Source organism: Lampris incognitus, chromosome 17, assembly GCF_029633865.1.
Source record: "Lampris incognitus isolate fLamInc1 chromosome 17, fLamInc1.hap2, whole genome shotgun sequence".
Classification (NCBI taxonomy): Eukaryota; Metazoa; Chordata; class Actinopteri; order Lampriformes; family Lampridae; genus Lampris; species Lampris incognitus.
In genome coordinates, this window is record NC_079227.1 from 34,198,583 (window position 1) to 34,217,701 (window position 19,119).

At 46.8% G+C, this 19,119-nt stretch overlaps 1 protein-coding gene across 2 annotated transcripts in view; it reads right to left on the bottom strand.

The window, feature by feature from the left end:
* Positions 1 to 712: 712 nt before the first annotated feature.
* rnls (renalase, FAD-dependent amine oxidase) overlaps positions 713 to 19,119 on the bottom strand; it is a 33,448-nt gene continuing 15,041 nt past the window's right edge. The window contains exons 4-7 of one of the 2 annotated variants that reach the window (XM_056297538.1): positions 16,794 to 16,952; positions 11,916 to 12,089; positions 11,430 to 11,605; positions 713 to 1,373 (exon numbers count right to left, since the gene is read on the bottom strand). In XM_056297538.1, coding sequence (XP_056153513.1) covers positions 1,221 to 1,373; positions 11,430 to 11,605; positions 11,916 to 12,089; positions 16,794 to 16,952 — 662 coding nt within the window. In that variant the 3' untranslated portion in view covers positions 713 to 1,220. Of the gene's footprint in view, positions 1,374 to 11,429; positions 11,606 to 11,915; positions 12,090 to 16,793; positions 16,956 to 19,119 lie in introns of both variants that reach the window. The other variant, XM_056297537.1, reaches the window with a different exon arrangement.

Genomic DNA, 19,119 nt, shown 5'->3' on the forward strand with positions numbered 1-19,119 from the left:
ATGTGTGCCTTGCTGAAGGGCTCCTGGCTTCTTGATATCAGCTGTCGAGGGCTTGACGAGAGTGCAACGTTAACATTTGAAGTACTTACTCACCCTAAAATTAGCTTCAACATGTAAATTATTTTCCACAGCTGTTTTGACCAGCACAAGCTCAGAGCTACCAAAAGGGATTAAAATCCAATGTTTGGGCTGTCATCATCATCATCATCATCAGCGGTCATTCGGAGTCGAATATGACCGTCATCCTTCTGGGTTCTCAGGTGGGCATAGAGGCCGATCCTGGAGCCGCATAATGGGAGGAATCCTGAATGTGACAGCTTTTTACGTAGAGAGGCTGATGCGCCTGCAGCCACCACACAGTCCTTGGCAGGGGGTGGCCAGAGTCTAATGGCATGGAGAACCAAGACGATTGGGGACCACCCTCTGTTGCAGCCTTCATCCGCCAGTTCCACCATCGAGGTCTTTGTTGGATCGCGCTTTGTCTGGAACCTCCCCCTTGACCTATCCACCTTGGGTGACCCTACTGGGAGTCAAGCTTTGGACGGCATAGTTCTTTGAGATCACTGGTACACGCAAGCTTCTCCACCATGCCAAGGTGGCGATCCAGGAGAAGATTTGTGCCGTATAAGTTAGTTCTCAGCTTTTAAGGAAAACTCGTCCCAATCCAGCAGGAGGTAATATTGAAGGAATGGCACACAGTCCAAGGTTCGACACATATTTTTTATTCAACCTGAAACTGAAAAATAAAAAGTTTCAGAGTCTTTGGCAGTTCATGTAATACCTTTTATTTACAAAATGTGAATGACTTTACACAATCAACAGATGTTAGTCCTTTCTCCTTCCCTTGTTGATCTGTTCCTCCACCACGTTCAGAAATCAGCACATCTGAATAAGAGGGATGGAATAAAGAAGAGAAGAACAGCATGACAGAAGACAGGATCCATGTCAGGTAAAAAGAGTATGAAGTGGATGGAGAAAAGATGGGAGAAAGAAAGAGTTAGGAGCTGATAAATGGCACTGATTGACAGGCACCAGGCTGGACAAGTCCGCAGCCATATTTCATTTTTTATCTGCACATCACTCTCTGTAGAGGTAAATTAGCCCATCTTGATCCATACGACATGTCACCGAATCATTCCCCCATAACGTCTTCTCATTCCTGAGGGTTTGAGTGAAATCCACTTGTCCTGGTTCTCCTAGCTCTTCTCTCCTCCTCCTCTTCATAGCGAGGCCTTCAGCACGTCGAAAACCCGGAGCGCCGACTCCACACAGCCATCGAAATTCGAGTGGATGAAGCCATCTCCCCCGCAGACCAATGGGGGCTTAGCATGGAGGGTCATCTGGCCCGGGCAGTCAGGGACTGAGGCTAACACCTAGAGAAAAGGGAGAGGGAGAGAGGAACGTAAATACAACATACATCCTTTTACTTATTTTTTGAAAAAAATTGTCATTTTTAGATGCGAAGCACCTCATCTATCCAGCTTCTTACACACTCACTCACAAACTGACCTTCAGGGCTCGAGGTTCTGGGTCATAGTGCAGTCAAAGGTGCTGGCGCTACGTCACAGCACAAGTCGATCTAATTTGATTTGATTTGATTTTGATATACTTTATTAATCCCCGTTGGGGAGACTCTTCTCTGCATTTGATCCATCCTAGCTGTGTAGCTAGGGGCAGTGGGAAGCCGCCGTGCAGCACCCAGGGTCACCAACTCCACTTCGTCTTTCCACATTGCCTCGGTCAGGGGCACAGACAGGAGCACCAACCCTAACATGCATGTCTTTTAGATGGTAGGGGAAACCGGAGAAAAGCCACCAGTGCTAACCACTGGGCCATGGTGCTGCCAAGGCTGCTAAGGTGTGGCTAACACCTTTTTGCTAATTTTGGGACATGCTGCATTGGCGGTAATCAGGCACAGCAGAGGCACAGTCAACTGTGCCTCTGCACCTTGCTTGTTTATTGAAATACAAGCGTGCTTTATCTACTGCAAAAACATCGTATCTCTCTCACTTAATAAATATTAATAAACATAACCCCAGATTTCTCTTTGACACTGTATGTAAACTTACTAAAAAGCAGTCATCTATTAGCTGCTCACCATTCACAGCCCATGAATTTCTAGATTTTTTCTGCAATAAGGTTGAGGAGATCTTAAACAAAATTAGTTCTTCAACTCCATCTACTCCTGCAGATCCTGTCATACTAAATTCATATCTACACAATGAGTCACTGACAGTTTCAGTTATTACAGCTTTTGAGACCATCTCACTTGATACTTTGACTAAGTTCATGTCAGCTTCTAAACCAACTTCTTGCCTACTTGATCCCTTACAGCAAAACTATTTAAAGACCTCTGGCCTTTTCTTGGACCTACAATGCTAGACATCGTTAATTTATCTCTTACTACTGGCATTGTTCCCAGCAGTTTTAAGACAGCTGTGGTTACTTACCTCTACTTAAAAAACCGCACCTTGATCCAGGGTCTCTTAATAACTATCGGCCAGTCTCTAATCTTCCATTCTTCTCTAAAGTACTAGAGAGAGTTGTGTATCAACAACTTTTGACCCATATAAAAGAAAACGATCTATATGAACCTTTTCAGTCGGCTTTCAGGCCTTGTCACTCCACTGAAACTGCTCTGACCAGAGTGGTAAATGATCTTCTACTGGCGATCGACTATGATTCCACTTCTGTGCTTCTACTACTGGACCTCAGTGCAGCCTTTGACACAATTGATCGCTGTATACTTTTGGATAGATTAAATTGTAATTTTGGTGTCTCTGGCTTAGCTCTCTCTTGGCTTAAGTCCTACTTATCTGGAAGAACACATTGTGTCTGCTATAATAATATTATATCAACATTTTCTGACATTAAACATGGTTTGCCACAGGGCTCAGTACTTGGCCCTCTACTTTTCTCTCTTTACATTACACCTCTTGGCCAAATTATACGCAGTTACGGAATAAATTTCCATTGCTATGCTGATGATACTCAGCTGTATGTGCCTATAAGGGCTGATGATCATACTCAAATGACTAACTTAGAGGCCTGCTTGGCTACTGTGAAAAACTGGATGTCGCTTAACTTTCTGCTTTTAAATTCAGATAAAACCGAGATGCTAGTCGCTGGCCCTGCTAGACACAGACACCAATTTGATCAAGTAACGATAACAATCGACAACTCTGTGGTTTCACAAAGTGTGGCAGCCAAAAATCTTGGTTTTACGTTTGATCCCAGCCTTTCCTTTGATAAGCACATTAAAGAAATCACCAAGACTGCCTTTTTTCCATTTACGTAACATATCTAAAATTCGGTCTTTTCTCTCCATGGCTGACGCAGAGACTCTAATACATGCAAGTTTTTCTTAGTACATGATGATGCTGGTCGCGTGGCTTGGGTCCTGGACTGCTCCGTTGGCACGTGGACACTGCTTGGCATCCTGTGCATCATGTTCTTCATAAATTTTATGTCCATTATAATTCTGTTATCCTCTTTCAATGTTGTATTATGTAAATTGCGTGAACACAACATCCATTGCACGCTGTCCATCTTGGGAGAGAGATCCCTCCTCTGTTGCTCTCCCTGAGGTTTCTTCCTATTTTTTCTCCCTGTTAAAGGGGATTTTTAGGGAGTTTTTCCTTATCTGATGAGAGGGTCTAAGGACAGGATGTTGCGTTGCTGTTAAGCCCACTGAGGCAAATTTGTAATTTGTGATATTGGGCTATACAAATAAAATTGATTTGATTTGATTTAAAGAGTGGATTAGAAGGAACAAATGATCAGGAGGAGTGGTGGGGGCTGTCTTCAATTACAACCAATCAAGTCACTTACTTTCATTCCCTTTAAAAGCAGCGCGCTCTGTAGTGGCGAACTGCCAGTATCATAATGGACGGCGGAAGTCCAGACCGGCTAAGACAGCAAAGCTTCTCCCAGGGGGAAAGTGATGTCCTTGTTCAGAAGGTACAGAGTTGTCAAGCGCGCATACAACACACATGAACACCAGTTCCAATGTGATTTGAGACAACATGCGAACACAATTATTTGACAGGCCACCGTTTAACGTGTCTTCATTCTCACCAGCGTCTTTCTCTCTTTTTTTTTGAATTTCTGCCAGTTGTACTTGGCCAATTACCCTATTTTTCCGAGCCGCCCCGGTCGCTGCTCCAACCCCTCTGCCGATCCGGGGAGGGCTGCAGACTACCACATGCCTCCTCCGATACATGTGGAGTCACCAGCCACTTCTTTTCACCTGACAGTGAGGAGTTTCGCCAGGGGGACGTAGCGCGTGGGAGGATCACGCTATCCCCCCCCAACAGGCGCCCCGACTGACCAGAGGAGGCGTTACTACAGCGACCAGGCCACATACCCACATCCGGCTTCCCACCCACAGATGTCGCCAATTGTGTCTGTAGGGACGCCCAACCAAGCCGGAGGTAACACGGGGATTCGACCTGCCGAGCCCCGTGTCGATGTTAAGTGTCCAATCAGGATGTGATATAAATAAAAGAAAAAAGTAAAGGACATGTGAGGAAGAGAGGAAAGGACAGGACGAGAGAGAGAGAGAGAGGTAAAAGGGGAGAAAAGACAGTGATGCGAGATGGCGGGAGAGAGAGGTGGGGGGTAAGAGAGGTGTTAGATAAAGGATAAAGAGAAAGAGGAATAGGACAAAACAAAAGAGTGATCTGTTTTGTTGAAGTGCTCTGAGTAATGACAGGCCCAACCTAATTACCATCAGCTAATTGGGTTTCTATGGTCAATACTTCTCAGTGCCGCTGCATTGAGAATGAATGACCACCGGGGCGTCCATTATCAATACAACATGCTGTGTAATTGATCTGCCGTAGGCCTTGCTTTGCACGACCGCCATACATCAGGCTGGTGTAGACAGCTATACAACCCCGTCACGTCTACCACAGATGACGGTTAAACAGTCCACCTGACTGAAGGCAGAGATGCCGATGCAGGTTTTATAAAACCGGGTTGAAGCCCGCCCCCCCCCCACCTCATCGCTGATGAAAGAGGTAGCGCGCCCTGCAGTACTGTCCAATCATTCAAATCCTCTCTCCGATCGCTTTTTAAGGAGAGAAAGAAATGACGGGGGAAATGTTATCCCAAACCAGTAGTTTAATCTCTGTCGATGGTGTTCCTAGGAAATCCTAAATGGAATGAAACCACATGAGCAATATAGGGGAGAGACTAGAGCGATCGTGGTGGTGGTGGTGGGGGGGGGGCAGAGAAAATATATTTTGACAATTTCCTTACCAATGAAAATTATGTTATTAAAAAAAGAAAAATCTGAATCTACACAGATGGTACAACCAGTGAGAAGATAGGTTCCTGAGGTGCTTTGCATCCAAAAATTGGGGTTTTAATTGAACCCTGTGGAACCCTGTTTTAACTGGACCCTGTGGAACTCCTGTGTAATTTTTTTTAATTTTTATAAAACACAAAACGAGTATGTGTTAAGTATGCGTTAAGTACCCGAATCCTGCTTTCAAGATGACATCACATATTTTTTATCTTCATTTACGCAGGCAAAATCCAAACCGCCCCTCCCACTGAACAGATCCACTGGAATAACTTGAAGTGTGCCTTGCACAAGTATGCAGCAGTGGAGTTACATGATTTCTCTGGCTGGTCTGGTATTCAAACAGGCGACTTTTCAATCGCAAACGTGTTTCTCTAGCCTTCACCGCACTGCTGCCCTATTTTCACAGACACAGCTCTGACACGTTGCCTATGCATCATGGCTATACGTAAATCAATAGATAAAAGTATTGATCGGACACTAGATTCAACACTACTCCACCAGAACAGCAGGCAGACCAGGAAGGAGGCCGTGCGGGGGGGCCGATGTGATACATCTTCCCTGTCTGGATGAAGCTGCAGCCATGCTTCATCTAGCTTGGCTGCCACAGTTTGCCCACTGTTAAGAATATCTCTTCTAGGGGGGCATCCGGGTGGCGTGGCGGTTTATTCCGGTGCCTTCCAACACGGGGGATCCCAGTGTTACCTCCGGCTTGGTCGGGCGTCCCTACAGACACAATTGTCCGTGTCTGCGGGTGGGAAGCCGGATGTGGGTATGTGTCCTGGTCGCTGTACTAGCTAGCGCCTCCTCTGGTTGGTCAGGGTGCTTGTTCGGGGGGGGAGGGGGAAATAGCGTGATCCTCCCACGTGCTATGTCCCCCAGGCGAAACTCCTCACTGTCAGGTGAAAAAAGCGGCTGGCGACTCCATGTGTATTGAAGGAGGCATGTGGTAGTCTGCAGCCCTCCCTGGATCAGCAGAGGGGGTGGAGCAGCAACCGGGATGGCTCGGAAGAGAATTGGCCGGATACAATTGGGGAGAAAAGGTGGGGGGGGGGGGATCTCTCTTCTATGACTTTCCATGTCCCTTATTCCATACTCCCTCCTCGTCAACGGTCACTGACGTGATCATTGGGAAAGATCAGAGGAATTTCACCAGGTCTCTGTGGACTTGACCTTCTTGCCCCCTTCTGTGGGCTTGCTTGTACTTTTGGCGATCAAGGCTGTACGCCTAACATGTGGAATGACAAGCCGAGAGCTTCAGCAACAGTCATTCAGTAAACTTCATAATGTTTCTAGATGCTCTTCCGCCCTCTGTGCACACACACACACACACACACAGACACACACAGCACTGTAGGTCAGGGGTGAAGGAACATCTGTGTGGGAGGCTGTGACCACAGGCCTGGACCCTGTGGAACTTTGTGTGTGTGTGTGTGTGTGTGTGTGTGTGTGTGTGTGTGTGTTCTGTGCCAAACTATGTGGGTGTGTTTAAAGGGGAGGAGAGAGCGAGTACGAGAGAGCAGTTAAAGTGGCCCCATATTTAGATGCTTCGAGGACTGTTGCAGCAAGGTCTCCGACTTCACCATCCAGGAGCCAGTCATCAGTAAATATTCACTGCCACCACCAAACACTGCTTCATTTAGGCCGCGGCTGCACACGCGGGAGCATTCTGCCGCTCACGCTGTTGGGCCGCGATGGTTTTGGGAGTTGTGTTCCATCCTCAGAATAATATATCAACTCTAATACAACGTAATATAATATAGTGGAGCTCCGCACACCGTCTTCGTCCAAAACAAGCTTTACTGGGAACCGGATGCAACTTTACGGTCGTCAGACCTTCATCAGCTATCTGAATTTTTTGGATCCGTTTAGACACTTGGAAGGCCGGGAGGGAAAAAGTAAAGGGGGAGTTGACAGGAGAACATGTCTTGAGAAGGGATCCGACCCTTGGATGGGAGGAGGTGCACTCAGCACCCACAGTGGGACAGTATTTTCCGGTGCACTGTACCGGCACTTCTACCTTTTATGCGGAGGAGTACCACGACTCTTTCTTGCATACAGACACTTGTAATAACCTCTTGGTTCGCATGAGCTTTACACCCCGCCAGCGTCTCCTGCTGGCTGTCTCTCTCTCTCTCTCCTCCCTGTGTTGCAGTTAAGTTCAGTGAGACCTCGCTAATGTTAACACCAAAGAATAAGAATCAGAAACACTACTCGTTTCATTTCATGCACTTGCGAACATGAAATGAAACGAAACATCGTTTCCTCCCAGCCCACAGCAGTGCAACACAAAGACAACAACACACATCCGAAAACTACAAAAACACATACTATATCCAAACTAACGCACATAGCTAAACTAAACAACAACAAAAATCACTGTCCAGGAGAACCAATGCCAGCCAGGATGACTGTCACAACTGCCGGTCTGCATGGGCTAGCAGTTAGCTTAACCTGCCCCGCTTCCGCATCCTGTCAGATCGCCCTCAGTTTCCTCTTTAGGCACGGCTCTGGTCAGGGCTGTGGTCCTTGGGCCCACAGGATGTGGCAGACCAGGCTCCCTCAGCCGATCCAACACCAGCTCTCCCAGCCAGACAACTTCGACACACCTTCCCGCACTCCACACAACAACACTCAAAACACAGTCAAGGCTAGGCGAGGCCGCCGCCGGACTGCCCTTGGTGTTATCAGAACTGCATGTCTGCATGGGCTAGCAGTTAGCTTAGCCTGCCCTGCTTCTGCATCCTGTCAGACCACCCTCGGTGTTACCTCTTCGGGTGCAGCTCCAGGCAGGGCCGTGGTCCCTGGGCCCACAGGACGCAGCAGACCAAGCTCTCCCAGCCATCAAATGAAGACAAACTTAGACGCAGACGTGGACAAAGACACTGCACGGACGGTACTGGGTGAGGCCGCCACGAACATGAATTCACGCTGCCATCTTCCCACACTGGAAGTGGCTATACTTATAAACACTGTTCATTCCTATTTCAATTTTCATTTCATTTGGATGGTTATTTTTGTAATTTGTAATTAATTTTGTAATTGCACAGCAAGCATAGGAAAGCATATCATAGGAAAATGAGCTTATGGCTTGTTGTGCCTTTATGCAATGACTTGAGTGATGAAGATGACTTTTTTAAAGAAGGGTTAGACATACATACACTTTCACACCACAGAGACCGTACCCCTGCAAGACAAAACTGTTCTAACCACTTTCCCTCTAACCACGGTTCAAATTTATGTCCTTTTTATTGCAGAGATATGTTGTGAAAATCAGCAACATCTTAATATCTTTTACTCACTGTGGAAATTCTAAAACTTATTACCCAAGGGCTCGCCAATACACACGCCCAAATGCTGACAAGGAGAACTTATTTTTCCTCTTTATTAACTTATTCATCTTATCATCATCTGTGTCTGGTGGACAGAAGGGGGTGGCTTGGTTTCCGGCCCTGAACCAGAGTATCGGTTCCCTCTTAATACTTCCTCTCCGTTGGGGCTGGGGATTAATTATTCTGATTTCGGTTCCAGGTCTGTCCCAGTTCTAGTCTGGTGCAGGTGTCGCAGTTTAAAATAAGTCTCGTTGAGTTCCTTATTATGATGCAAGTGCTCGGTTTGAGCATCATTACACAAAGTGTTAAACCGAGCGACCCGACTGGCAAGGGAAATACTCCAGTCCGTCTGACTGAGGAGATATACCGCATGCAATGCAAACCCTTGCGGCGGTCAGAGCTCTTCTCTTCTGTTATTTTAACTCTGAAGTATTTATACGCATTACTTTCAAGGAAAGGACACCGTGTTTTTGCTTGTAACTGTTGCATAATAGCAATATTAACACCCATGTGTGCTCTCTCTTGTGATTATGGCTATTCAGTGGTCCTCAGCTGTGCCTCATCCCTACTACATAAAAAAGTCACACCCATAATTAAGGGTTTGGACACTCTCAGGAATCAGGGACAATTTGTCATTTCTTTTGCGTACTTGTGTACACAAAAGAAATGACATTCTGTTTCCCCCAGCCCACAGCAGTGCAACACAAAAGACAAAAACACACATCCCAAATTTCCCAAAAACGACACCACCAAAAACCTACAAAAACAGAGAGAACAAACAGTCCACTCAGTGCAACACAGTCCAAAAATTCCACCGTCCAAGGAACGAATGCCAGCCAGGATGACTGTCGGAACTGCCGGTCTGCATGGGCTGGCAGTTACCTTAGCCTGTCCCGCTTCCGCGTCCTGTCAGACCACCCTCGGTGTTTCCTCTTTGGGCGCAGCTCTGGCAGGGCCGTGGTCCCTGGGCCCACAGGATGCAGCAGACTAGTCGCCCCCAGCTGATCCAACGCCAGCTCTCCCACCAAGACACCTTCGACACCTCCCCGCACTCCACATTAAAACACAGTAAACGCTAGGCGAGGCCGCCGCCAGACCGCCCTCGGTGTTATCGGAACTGCCGGTCTGCATGGGCTAGCAGCTAGCTTAGCCTGCCCCGCTTCTGTGTCCTGTCAGACCGCCCTTGGTGAAAAAATAAAATATAAATATATGTTGATGTAAGCAGAATAACAGCCCTAGGTCGGTATTGGCACCCTGCTCATTGACAGAAATGTGCTAATGGGGGCGTCCGAGTAGCGTAGCGGTGGCGGTCTATTCTGTTGCCTACCAACATGGTCGGAGGGGGAACTGGGGGGGAATAGCGTGATCCTCCCACGTGCTACATCCCCCTGGTGAAACTCCTCGCTGTCAGGTGAAAAGAAGCGGCTGGCGACTCCACATGTATCAGAGGAGGCATGTGGTAGTCTGCAGCCCTCCCTGGATCGGCAGAGGGGGTGGAGCAGTGGGGTAATTGGCCAGATATAATTGGGGAGAAAAAGGGGGGGGGTGGTAGTGGGAATTAAGCCTGACCGTGGTAGCAAGCAGTCAGGACGGCACAGATAAACAGTTCAAGATAAACACTTGAAAGGGAAATAAAGTGTAGTTTCTGTGTACAGTCTCTCTATACACCACAAATTCTTTTTTACACACACACACACACACACACACACACACACACACACACACACACACACACACACACACACACACACAGGAAAGCATATGGATGCATTCAGGATGTAAACATGCAGCCATAGCAAGCGCACAGGCACCCCCGCATGTGCACAGACGCACACTGACCTGCACACATAAACCCACACACTGTCCCAGCAAAACATGCACAGATGTAGCAATCACCTCAGCACGGCTGCATGCACTGAGACAAGCATGTGTGTGGAGACACACACACACACACACCTACACGTCCGAGGAGGCCGTGGGGTGAAATCTAAACTCCACTGGGAAAATGGTAAACTGAACGCGGGACAGATTTTAAACAGTTATTTTTTTCAACAGTTGAGTTCTAAACATGTGTGATGGCCTGGCGGCCTGTCCAGGGTGTCTCCCCGCCTGCCGCCCAATGACTTCTGGGATACTCTCCAGCATCCCCGTGACCCTAAGAGCAGGATAAGCGGTTCGGATAATGGATGGATGGATGGAGTTCTAAACATCCCATTCCATTTAAAGTTAGCATTTCTCAACAACTTTTGGAGAGGCAGTTACGGCAACTGACCTGTGAGTAGAGAGGTTGCTGGTCTAATTCTGCACATACAGAGTTCAACCCATTCAGAGAGCTCCTGTGCAAGGCACAGTCTTATCTTAGTGTGCATCTCAAGCATTGGTATGTAAAGAAGATGCTGCCTATGTTGATGCCTTTCAAGTGCTGTTTGAGATATGATTTTGTCACTAATTCAACCTTCTCACAGGCACATCCTGTGGCCCCTTCAGCCACATCAGAGGCATTCTGGGCTACACATGTCAAAATCCAGTGGTCAGATCTGCTGGTCAGAGGCAATGTACCACTAATGTCTAGTCTGCTCTGCTTACTTTATGTAATATACTACCACCAGTCCATTCGGTGGTTTGGCCACTTCTGAAACATTCCCCTGCTCCTTTGAAAGTTGATTTTAAAGACTGGCCCCCTTCTTAACCTCTTTTTTTTGGCTCACCGATACAGCTGGACGGCACTTGACTCTGTCTCTGACTTTTCACTTGACTCCAAATTTGAAAAAAAGAAATTATCTGCTCACCTGGGAGTACCTCCATTTGTGACACTTGACACTCCTTGGCTGGGGTAGGCCAGGAAGAAGCTTGTTGAGTTCCTCCAAGATGAGCGGCTGGACTGCCTCCTTATCCTGCTCCAGATGCTGAAGGCCGAAAGGAACGCTGGTGTGGACCACCATGGATGGGCCGCAGTCTGGAGACTCTATTCACCCACCCACGTGCGCGCGAGCACAAACGCACGCACACACACACACACACACACACAAAGCATGTGCACACAAACACATTCATAGAACCACACAAAAAAGTGCATGTAAGCAGCCAAAAATAAAAAATAAAAAAAAGAGATCAGGACTGGAAAAAAAATTGAAGAAGATAAACAGACCCTGGGAAAGGAAGAGACAAAGAGGAAGTAATTCAAAAAAACAGAGAGGAAATGAGAAACACAACAAGAATAAATAAGACAGAGACACAGTGACATGTAGAGGGGACAGGCAGAGATGTCTGCTAACCTCTGCTGCGTTTGCGGTCGTCGATGGCAATGTAGCGTATACAGGCGTTGTTAGCCACATAGTTAACTGCCCAAGGTACGTCTATGTGGGCAGCTGGGGGGTAGAAAAGACCCAGGGCATATCGAGATGAATAGCTGACTGTCTCCAGCAGTTCCTTTTGGCTGGCACTGAGTACTGGGGAGAGAGAGATGGAAACAGAAAGGAAGTCAAGAGGGAGGGAGAGAGAGAGACATGGTGAGATATGAAGTAAGAGAAAGGCAGAGAGATAAAATCACACTGTTTTGAGGTAGCTTATTGCTATTGCTCTGTCATGCGGTGACAAACAGGATAAACAGCAAAACTTGTGTTTGATGGGCTGTTTATGGGCACTGTAGCACCAAGACTGCAAACAAGAATGTTCGGTGATAACGGCTAACACGGACCACTGGTACTGCGCTCAGTGAAAAGGAATACGCTTCTGGCGACTGTTTTCCGGAGTTGACTGTGTCTGGAACACACCGGTACAAGAAAACTCGACCAACAGTGCTTGTGATTTGTGGTCACTTCATCTGCTTAACCTAAATACACTGACTGACATGGTTTAGTAAGATCCCTTATGTGGCTTTTGCATTTCCATATTAGGTATTTAGCTGGTGCTCTGATCCCACGTCTGAATCTTAGTCCACAGGCATTAAAAGGCCCTCTGACAACTATATGGACCTGTTAAAAAACACCACAACACAACAGGGTAATCTCTAATGCGGCGGGCACACACACACACACACACACACACACACACACACACACACACACACACGCACACACGCCACTCACTTTGTCCACCATAATCTTATCTGAGACATACAAACAGCTCTCTTGCTAGCTGTGTGTGTGTGTGTGAGAGAGAGAGAGAGAGAGAGAGAGAGAGAGAGAGAGAGAGAGAGAGAGAGAGAGAGAGAGAGAGAGAGAGAGAGAGGCATGATCTGATATCGCCATGTTGGTGTTGTTCCCATGACATCATAATTAATGTTGCTCCAGGACCATCACCGCAACGGACAAATCATGTTGTTGTGATGTCATGCCTTTGCGACACAGGAAAAAGGCCGAAAGAAATACCAAAGCTAACCTAACATAACCTCAACCCCAACCTAACCCAGCACTTACACTAACCTTAACCTAACTGATAGCTAACCTTAACACAACACTTAGCTTACACTAACCTTAACCTAACCGATAGCTAACCTTAACCTAACACATACCTTACCCTAACCTTAACCGATAGCTAACCTTAACCTAACAATAGCTAACCTTAACCTAACACTTACCTTAACCTAACCGATAGCTAACCTTAACCTAACCAATAGTTAACCTTAACCTAACCAATAGCTAACCTTAACATAACACTTACCTTACCCTAACCTTAACGTAACCGATAGCTAACCTTAACCTAACCAATGGCTAACCTTAACCTAACCGATAGCTAACCCTAATATAACACTTACCTTACCCTAGCCTCAACCTAACCAATAGCTAACCTTAACCGATAGCTAACCTTAACTTAACCAATAGCTAACCTTAACTTAACACTTACCTTACCCTAACCTTAACCTATAGCTAACCTTAACCTCACAATAGCTAACCTTAACCTAACACTTACCTTACCCTAACAATAGCTAACCTTAACCTAACACTTACCTTACCCTAACCTTAACCTAACCGATAGCTAACCTTAACCTAACCAATAGTTAACCTTAACCTAACCAATAGCTAACCTTAACATAACACTTACCTTACCCTAACCAATAGCTAACCTTAACCGATAGCTAACCTTAACTTAACTGATAGCTAACCTTAACTTAACCAATAGCTAACCTTAACTGAACTGATAGCTGACCCACTCTAACCCACAACTGTCTTTTTCCCCGTCGCAAAGGCACGACATCACAACAACATGATTGGTCAGTTGCAATGATGGTCCTGCAGCAACATTAATTATGATGTCGTAGGAACAACACCACCATGGCGATATCAGATACACCAGAGAGAGAGAGAGGGAGACAGTGAGAGAGAGAGAAAGAGAGAGAGAGGGAGATTCAGAGTCGAGAAATTAACACCTGTATCTGTAGACCAACAAACTCACACATGGGCTTAAACACACACACAGACACACACACAGACACACACACACACACATGCACACATGCTAGAGGAGAGTAACAAGCTGCAGGCTCTATCAATGACGTCAAATGGCTATTTTGGTTTCAAAGTAAAAATTAGCCAGTTCAATCAGATGTCCCTAAATAGAGCTTTGGCCAATGCACACACACAAACACACACACACACACACACACACACACACACACACACACACACACACACACACAAAACATTACTCTATCAGTTGCAATCATTTACCTCGCTGAATGTGAACAGAGCCATGCTTACTACACATTAAATCAGTCCAGTGTCCAAAAACACAGCCAGGGTCACAACCTTAAACAAACCCTATTTATTAAATACGACCCCCTCTGTAAGACCAGCAACTTGTCTCTGTTTGCTTTATTTATTTATTTAGTTTCCAGCCAGTGACTGACAACACAAAGACATGACCTTCCTCAGCCAGTCTTGCTGGTTGTCGTCAGTCTGGTGTTCATGCATTGTTGTGTGACAGTTATGGTTTCTCTTGGTTAACAGAAAAGGAGCAAATGAGGGCTGGAAAACATACGAAGTGACACTGGAAATGTCATGTGAAACGTCTTCGTCGCCACAGGCTGCACGCTTCCTGTTTGCAGGAGAGGATGACTAAGGTTACTGCTGAAACGAGACATGGGGAACAGAACCCCGGTTTACCAGTCCCGCTGGTTGTCCAGTGCCAGATGTGTTGTGTAACTCAAGATGAACACATAATCATCATCATAATAATAACAATAATCATGATAATGATTATAATAACCCGCATCTGTGCTGAAGCACACCAGGGCTGGATGCTTTGGTACACATGTGCAGTTACACATGGAGCAGAGACCTGCAGTGAGTTGACACACATACTCACAACGATGCACGCACCCCAACGCACGCACAGACACACACACACACGCACAGACACATGTGCGCACATACACACACACAAACAGACATACACACACACAGACATGCGTGCACATGCACACGTACACACACATAGACACACAGTATACAGTGGGTCTAATAATAAGGTCTCTATGTAAATGATCCTGCAGACAGGATGGTGTGGGTGGAACACTGGATCCCTGAGGACACAGTCTGCTTGTGTGTCATGTAAATGTGTGTGTGTGTGTGTGTGTGTGTGTATTCAAATGTGACTGTGTCTGTGTGAGAATGTGAACATCTTCCTCTATCTGAATGTTTCTGTATGTGTCCGTGTGTGTGTCTGTGCAACACACACACACACACACACACACACACATGGACACACTTTAAGATCGTTATACTTTGAGAAACTGTTTTCATTTGCATGTTTCACTGCGTGTGTGTGTGTGCACGCATGTGTGTTTCACTGCACGCGTGACTGAGTGTGTGGTTGTGCGAACGTCTTTTTGTTTCAATGTGTGTGTCAGCAGGGAGGAAATGGGCGCTGTCTCTGTTAACCAATGAGATCAGCAGAAAATGACATCATCTCAAACACACAACTGAAAGGACCGACGCATCTCTGTAACACACACACACACACACACACACACACACACACACACACACACACACACACACACACACACACACACACACACACAGAGTTCTCAGAAGTGCGTTTCGTACGAAGCGCTGCCTCTGACAGTTCATGAGGACACTAACTAGAAAAAGCTCAACGGCTTCTCAGAAGGACACACTAGCTGTTAGCTGACCGCTGATGTGGAACCAGCCGTTTAGCCAGTCAGCAATAAACCAGTCAGCGATAAGCAGTCAGGCTGCGGGTCAATGTTTAACCCAGCCGAGATGGACGCTCTGATACCGCATGGCCGATGAGCCAATCGCCGGTGCAGAATGAGGAGCCAGGCTGATGATTAACTGATCAGAAATGGACAGCCGGGCTCGAAATGAGTGATCAACTAATCACAGATGGTATCTTTTTGGGGCAGGGGCAAAAAAAAAAAAAGAAAAAGAAACCTTTCAGGTAATATATTGACAGCTTGGGGGCATTTGGGCATGTTCTATTGGCAGGTAAAGGGACCGCCGAGGAAAATGTAATAAGCAATAGTGTAAATATTTATGCTTTTTGTGCGTGTGTGTGTGTGGTATTAATGTAAGGACTAAACACACCTCGGCATGAGACGCTGGCTATCTTCTGCGGGACAACATGTAGAGGTCTGCTTCTACTACACATGGCCGTGGGGTTGTTTTTACCACGTACTGTCTCTTACCTCCCAGGTGTTTTATTTGCCCTCTTTCAACACCACTCCCCTACACGCCTCTAACGTTCTCACTTCTTCATGTTATAGATTCTTTGGGACTATTTTAAGCGAGCCGTTTCATCACAGCGACTTCCTACGAGGAGACAAAGGTTATAGTGTGATTTCATTCATTTCACATCAACAGCGTCTCCTCTCCGAGAAGTCGAGACCACAGGCCACACTGCCACCATCAGGCACAACGCTGCTACTGCACCCTAGAGACAATGACATCATACACTGAGAGCTGCGTGACACAATGAACTGCTGAGTGTAACGCAAACTCACGTGCAATCACAAACACGCACCGATGCAAAGCTACACAACTTATAAAACACAACCCCACACACATTATGCCTAAATGTACATGCCATACAATCAACCCCCAATGAGCCAATGCTGAATGTGTGTGTGTGTGTGTGTGTGTGTGTGTGTGTGTGTGTGTGTGTGTGCGTGTGTGTGTTTCCTAACTCACACTTTCCCAGGTCTCCTTGCAGTTGAAGTATCTGTGGTACAGGCATCGTCAAGACAACGGCATCAAACTCCTCCCACTCTCCACCCTTCCTGTGTACTTCCCATGATGCACCTTTCTGAAAGAGGCTGGTTACGTGACGGTTGAAGAACAATTCGGCCCCTGCTTGGATATGGAAAAGACACGAGAGAGAGAGAGAGAGAGAGAGAGAGAGAGAGAGAGAGAGAGAGAGAGAGAGAGAGAGAGAGAGAGAGAGAGAGAGAGAGAGAGAGAGAGAGAGAAAGAAACAGCCAGTGAGAGAGAGGGAGAGAGAGAGACAGCCAGTGAGAGAGAGTGACAGACAGCCAGCGAGAGAGAGAGAGAGATGGAGAGAGAGAGACAGCCAGCAAGACAGAGAGAGAGAGAGATGGAGAGAGAGAGACAGCCAGCGAGACAGAGAGAGAGACAGCCAGCGAGAGAGAGAGAGAGAGAGAGAGACAGCCAGTGAGAGCGAGAGATGTAGAGAGAGAGACAGCCAGTGAGAGCGAGAGATGTAGAGAGAGAGACAGCCAGCCGAGAGAAACAGCCAGTGAGAGAGAGGGAGGGAGAGGGAGAGACAGCCAGCCAGCGATGAAGAGAGAGAAAGAGGGAGAGCGACAGACAGACAGCGAGACAGAGAGGGAGAGAAAGGGAGAGAGAGAGAGACAGCCAGTGAGCGAGACAGTGAGAGAGAGAGATGGAGATGAGGAAGTCGGGAGGCAAGAAAAAGAAGATAAAACCAGAAAGAGTGGGACAGAACAAAGAAGGGAAATGAAAATGATTTGTGGATAGGGGAAGGAAGAGATGTGGAGAGGCGGACGAAGAGAGAACAGATGCAAGATGGCGATATTAATTTGACAGTATAATTAGGAGAAAATGCTTGACAGAGGAAGAAGAGCGAAGAGGCAAAAACACACATGGCAGGAAGTACCAGGGAAGATCAAAGACTTCATGCTATTTCATCGCTTACTGGACCCCATCCAATCCATGTACTCTCACACCACCCACCGAGCACATCTATCACTCACTATGTATTGCTTGTAGGTCTGGTATGACGCGATCCATGACGACTGCTACACACGTTTGTCTCAGCTGTCAGCTGACTCTGTCGTGGCTAAAATGAACAAAGTTTATGCTATCTATTATGCCACCAGGCATGAATACAGACTGGTATTACTGGGGGTTCATAAGCTTTTGGTGGTTTTCCCACAGCAGGAGGGAACAAGTCTGAACACAGAAAGTTGCCGTTCCAATGGCATTTCCGTTAGCGCATGGTTTGGCGTGGAATGGTCTCAAAATATGCTCATTTGGGGGCGTCCGGGTAGCGTAGCGGTCGATTCCGTTGCCTACCAACACGGGGATCAGGGATCACTGGTTCGAATCCGCGCGTTACCTCCGGCTTGGTCGGGTGTCCCTACAGACACAATTAGGCGTGTCTGTGGGTGGGAAGCCGTATGTGGGTATGTGTCCTGGGGGGAATAGCATGATCCTCCCACGCGCTACGTCCCCCTGGCGAAACTCCTCAGTGTCAGGTGAAAAGAAGCGGCTGGAGACTCCACATATATTGGAGGAGGCATGTGGTAGTCTGCAGCCCTCCCCAGATCAGCAGAGGGGGCGGAGCAGCGACCGGGACGGCTCAGAAGAGTGGGGTAATTGGCCGGGTACAGTAAGGGAAAAAAGGGGGAGGGGAAAAAATGTGTGAATCCTTGTTGTGTTCGGTGGAGGAGATGCTGGTGTTGGTCGACTAGGGGCCTCATTCATCAATCATCCGTAGGTACAAATTTGTTCTTCCACACCCGTGGGATTTTTTAGCCCTGAAGTTTGTCTCACAGACCAGTGTAGAACCTGGGTAACCCCTGAATTTAGACACCAAATGGCTAACATTGTAAGCCTGGGTGATTGCCCATTGCAAGAGGTAGACTAAAGATGTTAGGGGGAAGTAATTACAAATAACCATCATGCTTTGCTTCTAACTGTCAGACAATCTTGAGGGCTAAAAACATTCCATGGGCGTGTAAGAACAAATTTGTACATATTTACAAACGATTGATGAATGAGGCTGTAGGTGACTGTTGGATCCGATGCTGCATGTGCATGACGTTGCCATTGTAGTTTTACTGTGGACTTCCAAGTCTTAATTTAAGCTCCACTGCTAAAGGAAACCCAAATGATAACAGTCTACCCAACTCCTTGCCGGCATGGAGTGGCACCCAGTAGCCTCATTACAGTCTCAACATGATAATGGAAAAAAAACCAAACTTATATGCCTTTTCAGTAACTCAGTGGATTGTGGAAAGCTATACGGAGCGTT